This window comes from Herpailurus yagouaroundi, unplaced genomic scaffold, assembly GCF_014898765.1.
Source record: "Herpailurus yagouaroundi ecotype Mexico unplaced genomic scaffold, PumYag 205, whole genome shotgun sequence".
Lineage (NCBI taxonomy): Eukaryota > Metazoa > Chordata > Mammalia > Carnivora > Felidae > Herpailurus > Herpailurus yagouaroundi.
The window spans coordinates 8,177,079-8,196,596 of record NW_024412436.1 but is presented as its reverse complement, the minus strand read 5'-3'; the positions used below and the strand labels follow the sequence as shown (position 1 = coordinate 8,196,596).

The following is a 19,518-nucleotide window of genomic DNA, read 5'->3' as shown; positions in this document are numbered from 1 at the left end:
AGATTGCTAGCAAAACACAGTTCCCATGTTTGTGTCTATCTGACTCGGGGTAGAAAAAGGGGGGTAGCATTACTGCCAACACCTGCAGACCACAGGCTTCAGGAATTAACTTTCTCAGCCTTGACAAGGCTTTCGTATGCCCTTGAAAGTGGGGGAGTGGGAGGGGGAACCACCGGGTTGGCTTGAGTCAACAGGGAACGTTGCTCGACCCGGTCTCAGCCTGGCGCCGGGGCCGGCCTCCCACATGAATGGGAGGGGGAACCACCGGGTTGGCTTGAGTCAACGGGGAACATTGCTCGACCCGGTCTCAGCCTGGCGCCGGGGCCCGGCCCCCCACATGTCCCCCTATTGTTTGTAATTGCAACATGTGCATCCTGGCCTGGTATGTGGTAAAGGCAGTAAGACCCCATCTCCAGAAATAACACAGCAAGACAAGTATAACAGATATTACGGAAACAATTCCAATAAAGATCCAAAAGGAATGCTGAAGAATATTAAATGGATTAAACCCATTAAGTTAGTGCAGTATGGTTTCAGCGAGATCTCCAGGGTCAGGGAAACTGAGTGAGCTACTTGCAACAGCATTTATCTCTTCTTGTAGCTGTAAGAGGTCTAAGCTAGTATTAGCATCATGCCAAACCCCTTGTAAATGACGACGCACTTGTCCCCATGCCACATTGGTATACTCTAAAGGGGTAACACAGATATGCTTATATGTATCATGACAAATTAAAGAAAGTCTGGTACGCAAAACAGCAAACTGATCACCAAGATACATTAATGCTTCTTGTAGTGCCTCTAATTGGGCTTCCAATTTACGGTCTATTCGTTCTTGAGTGGCAAACACCTTGGATACATTATGAGCCAATTCATTTACATGGGATGCCGTTTGGGCACTTTCATGTAAGGATAGTACAGATACAGTTGCAGAGGCAATTACAGTCACTGCTGCTATGAGCCCAGCAATTAAGAGTCCAAGAAACCGTTTGGTCCTGCATAGCCGTTTACTGATTTCTAAGGCCAATTGCATCCCATAATTAGGATACCAAGGTCCTGTAACATTTACTGGCAACATCCAATAGGGAGGTTGTAAGACCAGATAAACCTTCATTCCACTTCTAGAGGGTCCATCTACTGGTAGACAATTGGTCAAAACACAAGCAGGACACGTCAGCCGGTATAACTGATGACAATCTTCTTTCACTGGAGTAATGGTCCCATCTCCAACAATCAGATAGTAGGGTGGAGGAACACAGGCACGCAATTGCAGAACTGGAGAAACATAATATTCTGGAAAACTAAAGCTGTCATTAGTATATATTTTATCAAAGGTAGCATATAATTTCCACAACGCAGAGTACTAACCACTATACGATCACGGCTAAGGTAGCATATAATTTCCAAAGATCAGAATGAATTCTTCCTTCAGGGGATTGCAAAATGGTTTGTGGGATAATCTTGTGGTGTACCTGTACCTCATTAGGAGGTGGACCCATATCTCTTAAAGGAGCCACTAAAGGTCTCCTTGTTTCCCTTTGCACTTCCAAAATAGCCATAGGTGTTTCTTGAAGGAATGAATGCCAGGCCTTTCAGGAATAATCTGTAATGGTATAGTTTATGCCTTTAGGAGTCATCCTCAATGAAGAGGATTGGGCACATTTACCCCAAGGTGAGTCCCCTGTAAGGCCTTGACCAACTGAGGGACATATAGGAAGATTCTGAGGGGAATCACGTGGTCCAAAACACATCCATTCTCCTAATAATTCTCTCTTTTGTCAATAAGCAGCAACGGAGCGGGGTACCCATTCAGAAGGACGCTTGTCATTTTGCCACATAGCATAAGTAATAGACCGCCCTACTGGTTTCGTACCCAAACACCCATAAGCAAGTTTGTACGGCGTAGACTCCCTTTGCAGGCAGATGGGTACTCCTGCAGAGAGCACTGTCCAATTTATAGAGGCCGACACAGTGGGCAAAAACCCTGCATCTTCCCCTCCCATAAAGGTGACATTGGTGTATACTTTGGGTGTGGGGTCTCTCCATGTTACAGGTTGTACTGTAGGAGGACCTACCATGCATGCCCAGTAGAGGGCAGACTCCCCAGTTGTAGTGAGAAGGCACAGGCATGCCAAGAAGACATGTGTGGCCGTTACCTCTCTACCTGAGGCCATCACTACATCAGTGGCCTGGGTCAGCAGGTTCTTTATCTGTCCCCAGGTGGGTGTACCCGCCTTATGACTCCGCCGTTGTCGCTTCTGGGGGGGGGGCTCCGTCGCTGTCAATTTGGCCATTTTTCGGCGCAACCGTAATGTCTCTGAGGAGCCAAAGTGGGACCCAGCGTGGCGCTTCCTCATCCTGTGGAAAAACACAAGCATACCCTCGCCCTTTTCGAAGGACTGGGTCTGGGCCTCGCCAAACGCCTTCCGGCATATCTTTCCATCTAGCCATCAAGAGAGGTTCTTGACTCTTTCCCCAGCGACGCTCTGCGGCAGTCATCCCTGCTTCATTGATATTTAAAAAATTTAAAACATACAACACAAGAGTGAGATGTACATGTGGGGAGTACTTTATCTTTCCCTTTAATATCTCCCCTTCTTTAAGTTTTTGCAGATATTGTTTTAGAGTCAGATGAGCTCGCTCAACAATAGCCTGTCCTGTGGAATTATAAGCAATGCCAGTTGTATGCTCAATTCGGAGTCGGCGGCAAAATTCTGTAAAAGATTTAGAAGTATAAGCATTACCATTGTCAGTTTTTATTTTATGAGGTTTGCCCACTGCTGCAAAGGCAGAAAATAGGTGATTTTGAACATCAACAAATGCTTCTCCTGAGTGGGCTGAAGCATGTATATAGCCTGAGCAAATATCTACAGACACATGTATATATTGCAATTTCCCAAAAGGTAAATATTGGGTGACGTCCATTTGCCACAAGTCATTGGGCCGAAGACCTCGGGGATTAATGGCATAGACCGGCTGTGGGAAGAATTGAGGACAGATGCCGCACTGTTTAACAATTTGTCTGGCCGCTTCACGAGATATTTTGAATTCTCGTCGAAGGGCTGCCGCATTCTGATGAAAATTATCATGACTCCTTTTGGCTGTTTCCAAAGGAGTGGTAATGGGCAGAGCTTCAAATAAATGGGTTGCTGCATCGGCTATCTGATTCCCAGCAACTAGGGGACCAGGCAGATCGGTGTGAGCTCGAATGTGGGAAATATAAATTGGACTGTGCCGTGAATTAAGAAGTTTTTGTATAGCATGAAATAGATGATAAAGTTCCTCATCTGCTGTCAGTATAAAGGCAGTGGGAAGTTGCAACATGGCTTTGACAACGTATTGACTGTCAGAATAGACATTTATAGATTCCGGGTAAGTTTTTAGGGCTACCTGTACAGCATAAAGCTCGGCCCTTTGGACAGATTTAGTCGTATAATTTAAAGTGATCAAATTTTTATGTTGGGAAGTGACATAATACACTGCAATTTTACCCTCTTTACTAGCATCCACAAAAATGGAAGCAGCATCTTCAATTGGCTGACAAACAACAGGATTATAGGGCAAAATATCTATAAGATTGAAACCTTGTATTAAAGAATCAGAAGGTAAATGAAATTTAATTTGACCTGTAAAATTAGCCAAGGCAAGTTGCCATTCGATGGACTGAGCAAAAGCAGCGTCCACCAGCTTCTGTGTCAGAAAGGCACAGGCAATAAATTCTGGATCGTGTCCAAAGAGGTGAACAGCTCGGGATCTTCCTTTAATGATGAGAAGACAAACCATAGATAGTAAAGGATTAATGACATGCATACAGTGTAAGGCTAAATGTAGCCATTCAAGTGGACCATGAGATTGCCACAGAATTGCAAAGGGGATGACCTGAGGTTTTAATATTATTAGATACAAAGGCTGAGAAGGGTCAATTCTAGTGACTTGGGCCTGCCAAATGGCCTGTTCTATATGTCTCATAGCTTCTTTAGCTTCTTGAGTGAGACTTCGCGGGGATGCTGGAGAACTATCTCCTTTTAGAATATTAAACAAAGGCAGTAATTGTTCTGTGGTGACCCCTAGTGTGTTTCTAATCCAGTTTATATCTCCTAATAATTTCTGAAAATCATTTAAAGTAGTCAAATGTCCGGTTCTAACTGATACTTTCTGAGGTTGGACAGTTGATTTGGAGATGAGATACCCTAGGTATTCAAAAGGTGCTTCCCTTTGAACTTTCTCAGGGGCAACAAGCAAATTATATGCTTTAAGGCATCTTTGAAGAGAAATAAAAGCCTCCTGTAATAATTCCTCAGTTTCAGCAGCCAAAAGTAAGTCATCCATGTAATGGATACAATATACATGGGGAAAACTCTGTCTAAAAGGGGCAATTGCTCGGGCCACAAATTCTTGACATAAAGTCGAACTGTTAGCCATGCCTTGCGGTAAGACCTTCCACTGATACCACTGAGCAGGTTCCTGTAAGTTAGTGGAAGGCAGGGAGAATGCAAAATGTTCTCCGTCGCCAGGGGCTAACGGAATGGTAAAAAAAACAATCTTTTAAGTCCAAAACTAGTAATTGATACTGTAAAGGAATGGCCGTTGGGGAAGGGAGGCCAGGTTGCAAAGCCCCCATGGGCTTCATGACGGCATTAATTGCTCTCAAATCTTGCAGCAACCTCCATTTATTTGACTTTTTTTCTAATCACAAAGATTGGGGTGTTCCAGGGACTGGTGGAGGGAACTAAATGACCTAATTGCAGTTGTTCCTCCATGAGGTGAACAGCAGCCTCCCTCTTAACAGTAGGTAAGGGCCATTGGTTAACCCACACTGGAGTGGAAGTCATCCACTGGAGAGGCATAGCGTGGGGAGTTTCCAATGGCCCTAGGAAAAACCCAATCCGAAATGGTCTCTTTCGGGCTCGGGGACATAAGGCTCAGGATTCCCCTGCAACTCCTTCCCTAAGCCTTTCCCCTCAATATAGCCCATTTCCTTCATAAGGTGCATAGCAAGATTAGTCTGTTTTTGAATCGGGACTGCCTTAGTCTCCAGAGTCAAATTCATTGCAGTTCATACATCCCTGCCCCAGAGGTTAAGACCTATATTCAAAACAAAACGCTGAAAAGTTCCAGTCATACCATCAGGCAGTCTCCAATGTAAATAATCAGAGCTTTGCAACGGAGCAGAGGCATAACCAACACCTTTAATTGGAATATTAGTCACTTGAGTAGGCCATGTGACAGGCCAATTTTTTTTGAGCAATAACTGAGACATCTGCACCTGTATCCACTAGTCCCTCAAAAGGGACTCCTTGGACATGCAATGTAAGCATGGGCTTTTCTACAGAGATCACTTTAGCCCAATAAAGATCTGTGGAGCCGAACCCTTGATTTCCCCGATAAGGTTTAACAGCCTTATTATTGGAGGATATCCGGGGTATCAAGATCAATTGTGCTATGGGAGTCTTGGGCTCAAGCACCAAAGTTCCCATAGTTAAGCTGGCCAAAATTTTTATTTCTCCAGTGTAATCTTCATCAATAACTCCAGGATAGATCATCAATCCCTTAAGAGTCCAGCTGGATCTTCCCAATAATAACCCCCAAGTATTCCTGGGTAGAGGCCCCCATATCCCTGTGGGGATGGCTTTAGGGGGCTGTCCTCCTTCTAGGTAAACAGACTGATCTGGGGTAAGATCTAGTCCTGCACTGGCGGGGGTACCGCGGTGTAGTTGGCTAATACCTGGGAGGTCTCCAGTGTTGGACACAATGGGTGAGAAGGCGCCTGTGGGAACATTGCCGCAATTGTTCGAGGGGCCTGCGGCTGGCCCCGCTTCCGGTTTCCCTGAAGAGGTTTGCCATTAGAATCAGTTTTAGAGCGGCATTCATTGACCCAGTGATACCCCCGTCTACATCTGGGACACATAATTGCCGGCTTATTATTAATGTGAGGGCCACTTGGCAAACCAGGGGTGGTTGGAATTATTTCTTTACTACGACATTGGGCCTTCATATGGCCCTTTTGGCCACATTTGAAATAACACTATTCCACCCAACTTCCTTGGATTAGTTCTTAACGTTTTTACCCTGAAGCTGGGCATGCACCTATAAGGGGTCTATTCCCTTTAAGGCGGCTGCCAAGGTAATGCCCTGAATATAAGATGGTCCAATCTCAGCACATAGCCTGATATAATCCTCCAAGGTACCCTGATTTTTCCAAGGATGAATGGCTGCCTGACATGCAGAATTAGCATTTTTATAAGCCAGTTGTTTTACAGTAATGGTACCTGCCTCCCCATCAGTAACGATACGACTGACTGCAGTCAAAAGGCGCCCAACGAAATCCTGGTACTTCTTATCTGGCCCTTGTCTAATTTTAGACAATTCCTCAGTTCTGCCACCTGTGGAGGGGAGTTTTTTCCAAGCTGTAATGGCACAGGTATTAATTTGATTATACGCAATTTCAGGATAATTCAGTTGGAGACCCACATCGTAATATTGTCCTGTACCTGTGAGCATGTTAAAATCCACTGGTATGTTAGTTCTTTTATTATACATAGCCTGGTTTTCAGCATTCTCTGCAAATTCTGCTTTCCACAAGAGGTTATCTCCCACACTCAAGCCTGAGCAATGACCTTCCAATCTCCTGGGCATAACGCCTCCCTGCTCAAATTATCAAGCATAGACAGGGTAAAGGGAGCTGTTGGACCATACTGGGCTGCAGAGGATTTCAAATCTTTCAGCAATTTAAAACTTAGGGCGGAGTACACTCTCTGTCCCCCCTGCTGAATAACAGGGTCAGCGTGAAAAGCAGAGGTGCCTTCCCCATACTGTGTTGCTTGATACAGAGTCCGCTGCAAAGGAGTAGCTCCCATAACGGGGTAAGGTTCAGTGGACTGTTGATTCTGAGTAATAGGGAAAGCCAGCCGAGGTAAGCCTCTATCTTGTGCCTGAAAAGAAGGTCGTTTTAAAGGTACCTTCTGGACCAGAGGGGCCAAGAAGGCAGGCTTCCTCTGATCTTCCAAATACGGCCCATCATCTCCCTGATCCCCAAAAGGAGAGTCATCATTATTTTCTGGATCTTGCACAGATAACTGTTCTAGGAGGGGGAGAGGAGGTAAAGGTGAAGGCACCCGTGACTGTCCCGAAAGGGCATTGAAAGTAGTTTCTGGAGGGACAGGAGCATCTGAAGTCACTAAGGGCTGGGCTGCTTCCGAGCTAGGAGAAACTATTTCAATAGAATCCTGCGGATCAAGGACCTCCTTAATACAGGTCCAAGTAGACCACAAAGTCCCTGGAACTGCAGCTCCAAGAATCTTCATTTGATTTTTAAGTTCCTGACCAACTCGCTGCCAATCCTTTAAATCAACTGTACCCCCATCTGGAAACCATGGGCAATAAGCATGCACTATTCAAAAAATTCCCTAAGGGCTGGCTGAGAAACCTGAATTCCCTTCTCCTTCATAACAGCCTGCAAGGCAGTTATAAAACATCCCTGTTCCATAGACTGTTTCTGCCCCATAGTTTTACTCCCGTCGTCTGTGCTGCTGGCACGGTTCCCCTACCTGAATTAGACGCCGCGCGGTCCGCTTTCGCTTTCCTCCTTGTTGTCTCAGGTCCCTGTTTGGGCGCCACTTGTCGCGACCGGCGCGACAAACACCGAGGTCAGGGTCCTGAGGGTAGGGGAATGCAAGAAAAAAAGAGAGAAGAGAAAGTTTGGGAACAGGAGGGTCCCCTGGGCTGATGGCCCAAGTGACGGCTTTATTGTTGCTGTACACAATCTTTCATAATATAAGACTCTTATGGATCAGGTCATTCTAAGAATAATCAGGTTTCACATAATCGCTGCCAACCAAAACATTTAGTTCTGTGTTTCTTGTGCATTTTCTAGACGGGTCACAAGACCTTGTTGATAAGATTGCTAGCAAAACACAGTTCCCATGTTTGTGTCTATCTGACTCGGGGTAGAAAAAGGGAGGTAGCATTACTGCCAACACCTGCAGACCACAGGCTTCAGGAATTAACTTTCTCAGCCTTGACAAGGCTTTCGTATGCCCTTGAAAGTGGGGGAGTGGGTGGGGGAACCACCGGGTTGGCTTGACTCAACAGGGAACGTTGCTCGACCCGGTCTCAGCCTGGCGCCGGGGCCCGGCCCCCCACAATACCCAAGAAATAACTCTGAGGACTGAGTGAACAAATTGCCCAACTAGAGGGAAGTTATGAGGGGCAGAAGCATGATTGAGGGGAGAAAAGAATCACCAGTGCTGCAGAGGAAGGAGCTCTGACCACAGAGAGAGGAGGGGGGGGGGGGGGGGGGGGAAAGAATGACCAGGGCACAGGGGACTGCACAAGAAAAACACTTCCCCAAAACCATTAACAGGAAAAATGGGAGGGACTTATTATCACAAGCTTTTACAAGTAGCAGAGCTCAAAGTCTGAAGTTTAGAAGTCTGTACCATGGCCAGGTGGAGGCTGATGGGCATAGTGGTGCTCCTGTGGAGGAGGGCAGAGGCCTGGGAGCAGAGAACATGGTCTGAGAATCCCCTGGGTAGCACTGGGAGAGGCAGTTCCCAGTGCATTTGGGAGAGGTGGCACTGCCTCTCAGGTGACAAAAGAGCTGACTAGTGGGCACCATTGAGATGCCCCATTCATTAGCATAGGGGCAGAGACACCATCTAAAGGCAGCTAACCTGGATGCCAGCTGTTTTCTGTGCTTTACCATAAACTCCAAGCCCCTGCATGTTCATGTGACTGCCCTTCTGGGACAAACTGGCACCAACGATGGCAGAGGGAGGCCCTCCTCAGAGGTCAGTGCGCATCTGTGCCATGCCAGGTCCTTAAAATTTGGAGTTTTGAAACCCAGCTGGCATTCCTGAGATTAAAAAAAAAAAAAAACAAAAAACAGGAGCACTCCACCACTGGGTGGTCAGAAGGCTCAGACACAGGGTGAAGGTGGCAATCTGAGTGATGCCTGGGACACATGAGGTGAGATCGTTCACTCTGCTGTGAAGGCTTTCTGAATAGCAGTGGGCAGGAACTTCCTTCTCCAGGGGATAGAGAGCCAGCTGATACTATCCCCCGCCGCTATCAGTATGGGTAGACTTTAGTGAGCAGCGCAGTGCCCACAGTGGAGGCTTGAGCCATGTACACTAAGCCCTGCCTCCTTGCACTCTGCAGGTGCTTTTTTCATAGGGCAAGTGTGCCTGAGAACCAGAGCAATGGGACCAGCACAGACCCCCCTGCACCCGTCAAGTCTACTGACCAGAGAGTGCTGCAAAGCTTCAATTCGAATGGAAACTGGACCCAGCCTCTTTTAACAAGCAGACCAAAACACACCTAGTTAAAACTTGCCACACACTGGAAAGGTCCAAACACTCCCCACTGCAGACAAGGTGAAACTCTGCAGAGGACTGACCCGAGAGGAAAAGCATCCAAAACACAGCAGCAGAGTGCACACTGCATACACCAAAAACACTTCCTGAAGCGCCAGGCCCTGGTCAGTATATGACCTCTTCTTAAAATAGCCATTACTCTCAGGAGCAAGAAATATAACAGGCTTTCCTAACACACAGGAGACAGAGACTTAGACAAAATGCCAGGATGGAGGAATTCATCCCAAAACAAAGAACAAGAAAAGGTCATGGGGCAGGGATCTAACTGAAACAGATATAAGTAATATGCCTGAGTCAGAATTGAAAACAACAATCATAAGGATACTAGCTGAGCTAAAGAAAAGGATAAAAAACGTCAGGAAGTCCATCACTGCAGAGATAAAACACCTAAAATCTAGGTAGGCTGAAATAAAAATTGCTGTAACTGAGACGCAAAACTGATTGGATGTAATGACCACAAGGATGGAAGAGTCAGAGGAATGAATGAATAATATAGAAGGTAAAATTATGGAAAATAATGAAGCTGAAAAGAAGAGGGAAAGAAAAATACTGGATAACAAATATAGACATAGGGAACTCAGTGACTCCATTAAATGTGATAGCATTAGTATCATGGGAATCCAGAAGAAGAGAGGGGGGAAAAGGGACAGAAGGCTTATTTGACCAAATTATAACTGAAAATATTCCTGATCTGTGAAAGGAAACAGATATCCAATTCCAGGAGGCACAGAGAATTCCCATCAAAATCAACAAAAGCAGGCCAACACTGAGACATATTGTAGTAAAACTTGCAAAATACAGACATAGTGAGAAAATCCTGAAAGCAGCCAGGGGAAAAAAAATCCTAACCTACAAAGGAAGACAAATATAAGGTTAGCAGCAGATTCATCCATAGAAACTTGGCAGGCCGGAAGGGATTGGTATGATGCGTTCAGTGTACTGAATGGGAAAAATATGCGGCCAAGAATACTTTATCCAGCAAGGCTGTCATTCAGAATAGAAGAAGAGATCGTTTGCCAGGCAAACAAAAACTTAAAGGAATTTGTCATTACTAAACCAGCCCTGCAAGAAATATTAAAGGGGAATGTTTGAGTGAGAAAGTAACCAAAAGTGACAAAGACTAGAAAGGAATTGAGAAAATCTCCAGAAACACTGACTTTGCAGGTAATAAAATGACGCTAAATTCATATCTATCAATAATTGCTCTAAATGTAAATAGTCTAAATGCTCCAATAAAAAGACCTATGGTACCAGAATGGATAATAAAAAACAAGGCCCATCTTTATTCTGCTGACAAGAAACTCAATTTAGACCTAAAGACACCTACAGACTGAAAATAAGGGGATAGAGAACCATTTATCATGCTAATGGATGTTAAAAGAAAGCTGGAGTAGCCATACTTATATCAGACAAACTAGATTTTAAACCAAAGACTGTAACAAAAGATGAAGAAGGGCACTATATCATAATTAAGGGGTCTATTCAAGAAGATCTAACAATTTGTGCCCCCAGCCTGGAACACCCAAACACATATATCAAATTAATCACAAACATAGAGAAACTCATTGATAATAATACAATAATATTAGGGGACTTTAACACTGCACTTATAGCAATGGACAGATGATCTAAGCAGAAAGGAATCGATAAGGAAACAAAGACTTTGAATGACACACTGGAGCAGATGGACTCAACAGATATATTCAGAACATTTCATCCTGAAGCAGCAGAATACACATTCTTCTCGAGTGCACATGGTACATTCTGTAGAATGGATCACAAATCAAGCCTCAAAAAATACAAAAAGATTGAGATCATACTGTGCATATTTTCTGACCACAATGCTATGAAACTTGAAGTCAACCACAAGAAAAAATTTGTAAAGGCCACAAATACATGGAGGTTAAAGAACATCCTACTAAAGACTGAGTGGCTTAAGCAGCAAATCAAAGAAGAAATTTATTTTTTTTTTAATTTTTTTTCAACGTTTATTTATTTTTGGGACAGAGAGACAGAGCATGAACGGGGGAGGGGCAGAGAGAGAGGGAGACACAGAATCGGAAACAGGCTCCAGGCTCTGAGCCATCAGCCCAGAGCCTGACGCGGGGCTCGAACTCACGGACCGCGAGATCGTGACCTGGCTGAAGTCGGACGCTTAACCGACTGCGCCACCCAGGCGCCCCTCAAAGAAGAAATTTAAAAAATACATGGAAGCAAATGAAAATGAAAACATGACAGTCCAAAACCTATGTGATACAGCAAAAATGGTCATAAGAGGGAAGTATATAGCAATACAGAGCTACCTCAAAAGCAAGAAAAGTCTCAAATACACAACTTAATCTTATACCTAAAGGAGCTAGAAAAGGAATAGCAAAAAAAAAAAAAAAGCCTAAAGCCAGCAGAAGGGAAATAATAAATATTAGAGCAGAAATAAATGATATAGAAACAAACTGAAAAAAACAGTAAAACAGATCAATGAAACTAGAAGCTCGTTCTTTGAAAGAATTAATACAATTGATAACCCCAGCCAGACTTATCAAAAAGATAAGAGGAAGGACCCAAGTAAATAAAATCACAAATGAAAGAGGAGTAATCATAACCAACACACATAAATACAAACAATTGTAAGAGAATACTATGAAAAATCATATGTGAAAAAATTGGACCATCTAGAAGAATGGATAAATTCCTAGAAACATATAAACTACCAAAACTGAAATAGGAAGATGTAGAAAATTTGAACAGACCCATAACCAGTGAAGAGATTGAATTAGTAATCAAAATCCCTCAACAAACAAAAGTCCAGGGGGAAATGGCTTCCCGGGGGCATTTCTACCAAATTAAAGAGAGTTAATACCTATTATTTTCAAACTGTTCCCAAAAATAGAAATGGAAGGAAAATTTCCAAACTCATTCTATGAGGCCAACATTACCCTGATACCCAAACCAGATAAATACACTACTAGAAATAAGAATTACATACCAATATCCCTGATGAACATAGATGCAAAAATTCTCAAGATATTAGCAAATCAAATCCAACAGTACATTAAAATAATTATTCACCATGACCAAGTGGGATTTATTCCCAGACTTCAGGGTTGGTTCAATATTTGCAAATCAAATGCAATACACTGCATTAATAAGGCCTAAGAACCATATGATCCTGTCAATAGAAACACAAAAAGCACTTGACAAAGTACAGAATCCATTTTTTATAAGAATCCTCAACTATGTAGGGATACATGGAGCATATCTCAACATCATAAAGGCCATATGTGAAAGACCCACAGCTAATGTCATCTTCAATGGGGAAAAATAGAGAATGTTTCCTCTGTGGTTTGGAACAAGAGAGGGATGTCCACTCTCACCCCTGTTATTTAACATAGTACTAGAAGTCCTAGTCTCAGCAATCAGACAACAAAAAGAAAGAAATGGCATCAGCAAGGAAGAAGTCACCTTTTTGCTATTTGTAGATGACACGATACTCTATGTAGAAAACCTGAAAGACACCACCAAAAAATTGCTAGAAATAATATATGAATGCAACAAAGTCTCAGGATATAAAATCAATGTACAGAAATCTGTTGCATTTCTATATACCAATAATCAAGCACCAGAAAGAGAAATCAAGGAATCAGTCCCATTTACAATTACATTAAAAACCATAAGATACCTAGTAATAAACCTAACCAAAGAGGTAAAAGATATGTACTCTGAAAACTACAGAACACTTAAGAAAGAAATTGAAGGCACAAAGAAATGGAAAAACATCCCATGCTCATGGATAGGAAGAACAAACGTTGTTAAAATGTCTGTACTACTCAAAGCAGTCTACACTTTCAGTGCAATCCCTATCAAAATACTACTAGCATTTTTCACAGAGCTAGAACAAACTATCCTAAAATTTGGATGGAACCACAAAAGACTTTGAATAGACAAAGCAAGACTGAAAAAGAAAAACAAAGCTGGCAGCATCACAATTCCAGACTTCAAGCCATATTACAAAGCTGATAGTCATCAAGACAGTATGGTACTGGCACAAAAACAGACACATAGACCAGTGGAACAGCATGGAAAACCCAGAAATAGACCCAGCTATATGTTCAACTCATTTTCAACAAAGCAGGAGAGAATAACCAATGGAAAAAAGACAGTCTCTTCAACAAATGGTGTTGGGAAAACGGACAGCAACATGCAGAAGAATGAAACCGGACCACTTCCGTATACTATGTACAAAAATAAATCCAAAATGGATGAAAGACATAAATGTGAGGTAGGAAACCATCAAAACCTTAGAGAAGAACATAGATAACAACCTCTTTGATCTTGGCTCTAGCCACTTATTACTAGACACATCTCTGAAGGCTAGGGAAATAAAAGCAAAAATGAACCATTGAGATTTTACCAAGATAACTTCTGCACAGTGAAGGAAACAATCAACAAAACTAAAAGGCAATCTATGGCATGAGAGAAGATATTTGCAAATGACTTAATCTGATAAAGGGTTAGTATCCAAAATCTATCAAGAACTTATCAAACAACACCCCCAAAACAAATAATGCAGTTAAGAGATGGGCAGAAGACATGAATGAATAGACATTTTTCCAAAGAAGACATCCAAATGGCTAATAGGCATGTGGAAAGATGCTCAGCATCACTCATAATCCAAGAAATACAAATAAAAAACCATGATGAGATACCACATCACACCTGGCAGAGTTGCTAACATTAACATCACAGGAAACAACACATTTCAGTGAGGATGTGGAAAAAGGGGAACCCCTTACATTACTGGTGGGAATGCAAACTGGTGCAGCCGCTCTGGAAAACAGTATGGAATTTCCTCAAAAAGTTAAAAATAGAACTGCCCTATGACCCAGCAATTGCACTACTAGGTATTTACCCAAAGGATACAAAAATACTGATGCAAAGTGGCACATGTACCCTGATGTTTATAGCAGCATTATCAACAATAGCCAGATTATAGAAAAAAACAAGTGTCCATCGACTGATGAATTGGTAAAGAAGATGTGTGTGTGTGTGTGTGTGTGTGTATAAATTTGAAGTAAAAAAGTATATAAGTATGTGTGTGTGTATAATACACATAAATACATACACACACAATGGAATATTACTCAGCCATCAAAAAGAATAAAATCTTTCCATTTGCAATGATGGGGATGGAGCTAGAGTATATTACGCCAAGTGAAATCTGCCAGAGAAAGACAAATACCAAATGATTGCAATTATGTGTGCAATTATGTGTGGAATTCAAGAAACAAAACAGATAAACACAGGGGAAGGAAATAAAGAGCATGTGGAAAACAGTAAGACACTCTTAAATCTAGAGAACAAATTTAAGATTCGTGGAGGAGAAGTCAGCAGGGAATGGATTAAATGGGTGATGGGTATTAAGGAGGGCACTTGTTATGATGAGCACTGGGTGTTCTCTGTAAGTGATGAATCACTAAATTCTACTCCTGAATATTACACTGTATGTTATCTAAGTGAATTTAAATAAGAACTTGATTTAAAAAAAAAAACAAAACTTTCTCTTCTTTCCCCCTTCTAACATCTGTGATAATCTGAGATATAAAGAAACTACTGTGTGATGGAGAATGGAAGACAGCATTGTAATTTTTTTTCTCTAGAAGAGGAAAAATAAATGTTGAAACCATTGGTTCTCTAAGGAAGACACAACTGAAGTGCGGGGAGTTTGGTTTAAGTCATGTTAGTAAGTGTGTATAAATGCCTCAGTTTTCCTTCATTTTGAATTTGACTTGGAATGGAACCAGAGTTCCATATAACTCTAAAAGTTTCCTATGGGGCACCTGGGTGGCTCAGTAGGTTAAGTGACTTCAGCTCAGATCATGATCTCATGGTTCATGGGTTCGAGCCCCACATAGGGCTCAGTGCTGACAGCTCAGAGCCTGGAGCCTGCTTCGGATTCTGTGTCTCCCCCTCTCTCTGCCCCTCCCCCGCTCACACTCTGTTTCCCCCCCCCCAAAAAAAAATAAACATTAAAAAAAATTTTTAAGGGGCGCCTGGGTGGCTCAGTCAGTTAAGTGGCCGACTTCAGCTCAGGTCATGATCTCGCGGTCCGTGAGTTTGAGCCCCACGTGGGGCTCTGTGCTGAGAGCTCAGAGCCTGGAGCCTGTTTTGGATTCTGTGTCTCCCTCTCTCTCACCCTCCCCCATTCATGCTCTCTCTCTGTCTCAAAAATAAATAAATGTTAAAAAAATTTTTAAGTTTCCTATAACCGTATCTCCTACTTACAAAAATGTGTTTCTAGCATATTTCTTTCATATTGCTAGGTTCTTTACTACCCTACAATGTTTGCTCAGAATTTGCACTGGAAATCCCAGTGGATTCCCTTCCATCAGTAACTGGGGGAGGGGGCTTTAATGTGACAGGTGCTTGCAAACACATTCACTCATTTATTTCTTCAGTCATTTTCCGATGTTTATTGAACCCCTAAACCGTGCCCAGCACTGTGCTACTTTCTAGAATGAAACAAATAAAATTAAGCAATTCCCACTCTCCATTTTCATTTTCTTTTCCCCTTCTAGTTTTTCTTTAGGAAGAAACCTGAGTAGGGACCTCATTAGAAGTCAGGCTTCTTTCTGATAGACTCATGTCAAGCATTGCCATTTGCAAGAGTAATGCCTCTACAGTGTCAGAATAATTCAGGCCGTTGTGTTGTTCTAAGCAGGAGGACAGGGAGAGAGCCCTGAATTTGAAATAAAAACCTTGAGTCTGAGCTTGTGTCCCAGCTGAGCGCACTCAGGCAAATCATTCACTTTCCTGGGACTCAGTCTCTTTGGCCTCTTCTACCTGTGTCATGACCCTCATGATGTTGTGCTAGAGAGTGACCTAATTCTCTGTAACTCTATCATTCTTTGCGCTAATGTGTAAAGTACTCTACAAACACAAGGAAGCATTGTTGCTAATCATGTGACTTATTATTACCATTTGTTTTTTTCATTTAGTGACTGAGCTGAGGACATATCTTTTCTTGAACTAGCTTGAGTGAGCCCTTAAAAAATATTAAGATCTTGAGGACTTTTTCCTTTCAATTATATATATACAAGTATGGAAAGAAAACATAATGGCGATATATATTTTATGTTCTTGATTCATATTTTCCCCTCAAGATACATACCATCCCAAATTATCTATGTTTATATCTGTATCTGCATCTGTATCTGTATCTATCTATCTAGATATCCCTTCAATTTATAAATAATGTGGGTTTTTTTGTTTTTTTTTTTTTAATTTTTTTTCAACGTTTATTTATTTTTGGGACAGAGAGAGACAGAGCATGAACGGGCGAGGGGCAGAGAGAGAGGGAGACACAGAATCGGAAACAGGCTCCAGGCTCTGAGCCATCAGCCCAGAGCCCGACGCGGGGCTCGAACTCACGGACCGCGAGATCATGACCTGGCTGAAGTCGGACGCTTAACCGACTGCGCCACCCAGGCGCCCCATAAATAATGTTTTTAAAATTGATCATTTCCTGGAGAATTTGTACTTTGGCAAAACATAATGATAACCTGACAACAATAAGAAAATATTTATATTAACTTGAATGTTCATGTTAGCAGGCTTTAGAAGAGAAAGAGATCTCAATCTGGCTTCATGGGGATGGATGGAGTCTGGGCTGCGGAGTGGCAGGAAGAGGCAGGGCACTTCCCCAAAGGGAGAACATTGTAGTAAAAACATATATAAAACATTGATGGTATTCATGTGGGGCTATAGAGAGAATGCTACTTATCATTGTTCTGGTAATTTAGAAAGGTATTTTTATATTTTTGAGTACAAAAATAACATGTTCACTTTTTAAAAATCAGAAAATCAGAGAAGTATAAACATAAAATTAATAATGTCCCAGTTTTCACTCCAGAAATCAGTCTCTTTAACAATAGAGTGAGGGGCGCCTGGGTGGCTCAGTCGGTTGAGCGTCCGACTTCAGCTCAGGTCACGATCTCTCGTCCGTGAGTTCGAGCCCCGCGTCAGGCTCTGGGCTGATGGCTCGGAGCCTGGAGCCTGCTTCCGATTCTGTGTCTCCCTCTCTCTCTGCCCCTCCCCCGTTCATGCTCTGTCTCTCTCTGTCCCAAAAATAAATAAACGTTGGAAAAAAAAAAAAAACAATAGAGTGAAAAGTCTTCCATATATTCTCTCTCACACACATACACACATGTGCACACACACACACACACACACACACACACACACACTCCTTGGAATACTTTCTGTTTCTCTGTATTTGTAAATACAGAGAATACAAATACTGAAATTCTTCAGTAAGATTTTATAATTTTTATTGTATTTATACCTTTTGATAATGTAAATGGATTTTTAAAATTCCAGTTTCTAACTGATTATTGATATTGCAGGAAAAGTTACTTATTTTTATTTATCTTTTATCAAGAAACCTCATCATTTTTTTAATTCAAAAAGGTTTTTGCTATACTCTGTTGGGTTTCTCAGACATAACATTCAAACCATCAGCAAAAAGAATTTTATCTCTTCTGTTTTATTACAGGTTTTTTTTTTCATTTTTAATGTATTTTTTTGAATCGATTACATAATAGTGAATGATTACTGTCTGTTTCTAATTATAATGGAAATAGCTTTATAATTTCACCAGTAAAATAAAACTAGTTTGGCATTCGGCAAATATTTCATATTATATTGATGTACTTTTTTCCTCATCTACATATCCTTTTAATTTATTATTGATCAAAGTAATGCAGGGAAATATAAAATGAAAAACAACAACAATGCATGTAATAAAGAAAGCCTCACCCTGAGCTATGTCAACCTACTTCCAATTCTTTCTTCCCAGAAGCTATCTTTACTACTTTACTACGATACTTACTGTATCGTCTAGTATTACTTTTTTTTTATGTAACCTATTCATATTTCTATTTCTTGATGTTTTGTTTCAAATATGACCTGTTTAATTACTGTTGTGGAATATGGAATACATTACCTGTCTCCTGTCACTCCTTCCCCTCTCTGCCGGCCCATCCCCAGCACAAGCAGGTGCTTCCTGTCTCCTGAGCCTCCCAGTAGAAGTCTGTCATCTTTTGTCATCATGGCTGTTGGTGCTGTTAAATCAATATTTACTGTTTATACTGAAATATTATTAACAACTGAGCTGTATACAGTGATCACATTTCCTCTTGTGCAGCCATTTTTTTTTCATTTTAGTTCATGGTTCTGTGTACCTCATATTAAATCATCTTAAAATGCTTTAACATATCACCTTACCACAGTCTGACACATCAGGACTCTGTCCATTTTATTTACTATTTCTTGGAGATACCCTTTGTGGATCCCTCCTTCGTCTTCTACATTTCCTTTCCTTTTTTTTTTTTTTTTTTTTTTTGCCTCATGATGGTGGAGGCCATTCTCCAGTCTTTGTTAGGTATACAAATTTATCTCCCTTCAAACTATTTCCTAGCCTTCATTGTTACTGTTAAAATATCTGGTATAAATCATATTTACTAATCTTTGTATGTTATCATTTCTATAAATTCGCTTTCTCTGAAAGCTTTTAGGATCTTATTTAATGTTCTGAAAAATTTTGATGTGTGTTTGAGACTTTTTTATGGTTTTCCCAGAGACTGATAGACTTTCATCATTTAGAAATGTATGCCCTTTAAAAATAAATAAAATACAATAAGAAATTTTGCTTCATAATCTATTTTGTAATTTCTTCCTGTCTGATTTTGGTTCTCTCTGGAACTCTCATAATTGGATTTTGAATATCTTAAGTAAATCCTCTAACTTCATACTTTTTTTGCTCACATTTATCATGCTTTTTTTTCCTACTTTCAGAGACATCCCTTTTTCTCCCTTTGAGATTTTGAGATATCAGTTCCCACGATATATCCTTCATGCATCAACTTTTCAATGATCATTTCAATTTCTTTAGATTCATTCTGTGTTGTCAATTACTGCATTTGAACTTCTAGATCACTATTTCAGTTTCCAGCTTTGCCAATCCTATATTACATTGCCTTCATGAAATTCGTATTTTGGATCTTTTGAAGAACATTTTTTTTGTTCTTAGATTATTCTTTTGAAATATCTTCTCAAATGTCCTTAAGAATTCCTGTTTCTTCCATTTGATTGC

General features: G+C 41.4%; 2 protein-coding genes across 8 annotated transcripts in view; one reads left to right on the top strand and one right to left on the bottom strand.

Annotated features, from left to right (window-relative positions):
- Window positions 1-19,518, top strand: part of PLD5 (phospholipase D family member 5) — a 434,076-nt gene that overhangs the window by 288,735 nt on the left and 125,823 nt on the right. The window lies entirely within an intron of this gene.
- LOC121015106 (uncharacterized) lies at window positions 1,390-19,382 on the bottom strand. 4 transcript variants are annotated; one of them, XR_005783623.1, is made up of 3 exons: window positions 18,370-19,382; window positions 7,545-7,652; window positions 2,259-2,711 (listed from the first exon to the last, which is right to left on the bottom strand). XR_005783623.1 is itself a non-coding variant. In XM_040451818.1 (2 exons), exon 2 carries the CDS (start codon window positions 2,373-2,375, stop codon window positions 1,776-1,778), a length of 600 nt encoding a protein of 199 aa, XP_040307752.1. In that variant the 5' UTR covers window positions 2,376-2,711; window positions 7,545-7,732; the 3' UTR covers window positions 1,390-1,775. The 4 variants fall into 4 exon arrangements, 3 of the variants coding, with proteins under 3 accessions (XP_040307752.1, XP_040307754.1, XP_040307753.1); XM_040451818.1 differs by lacking the exon at window positions 18,370-19,382 and having other exon boundaries at window positions 1,390-2,711; window positions 7,545-7,732; XM_040451820.1 differs by lacking the exon at window positions 18,370-19,382 and having other exon boundaries at window positions 1,390-2,355; window positions 7,545-7,732.

Bases quoted from the DNA above. Each gene is read 5' to 3' on its own strand.
- LOC121015106 (XM_040451818.1), bottom strand. From the start codon at position 2,375: ATGCTTGTGTTTTTCCACAGGATGAGGAAGCGCCACGCTGGGTCCCAC.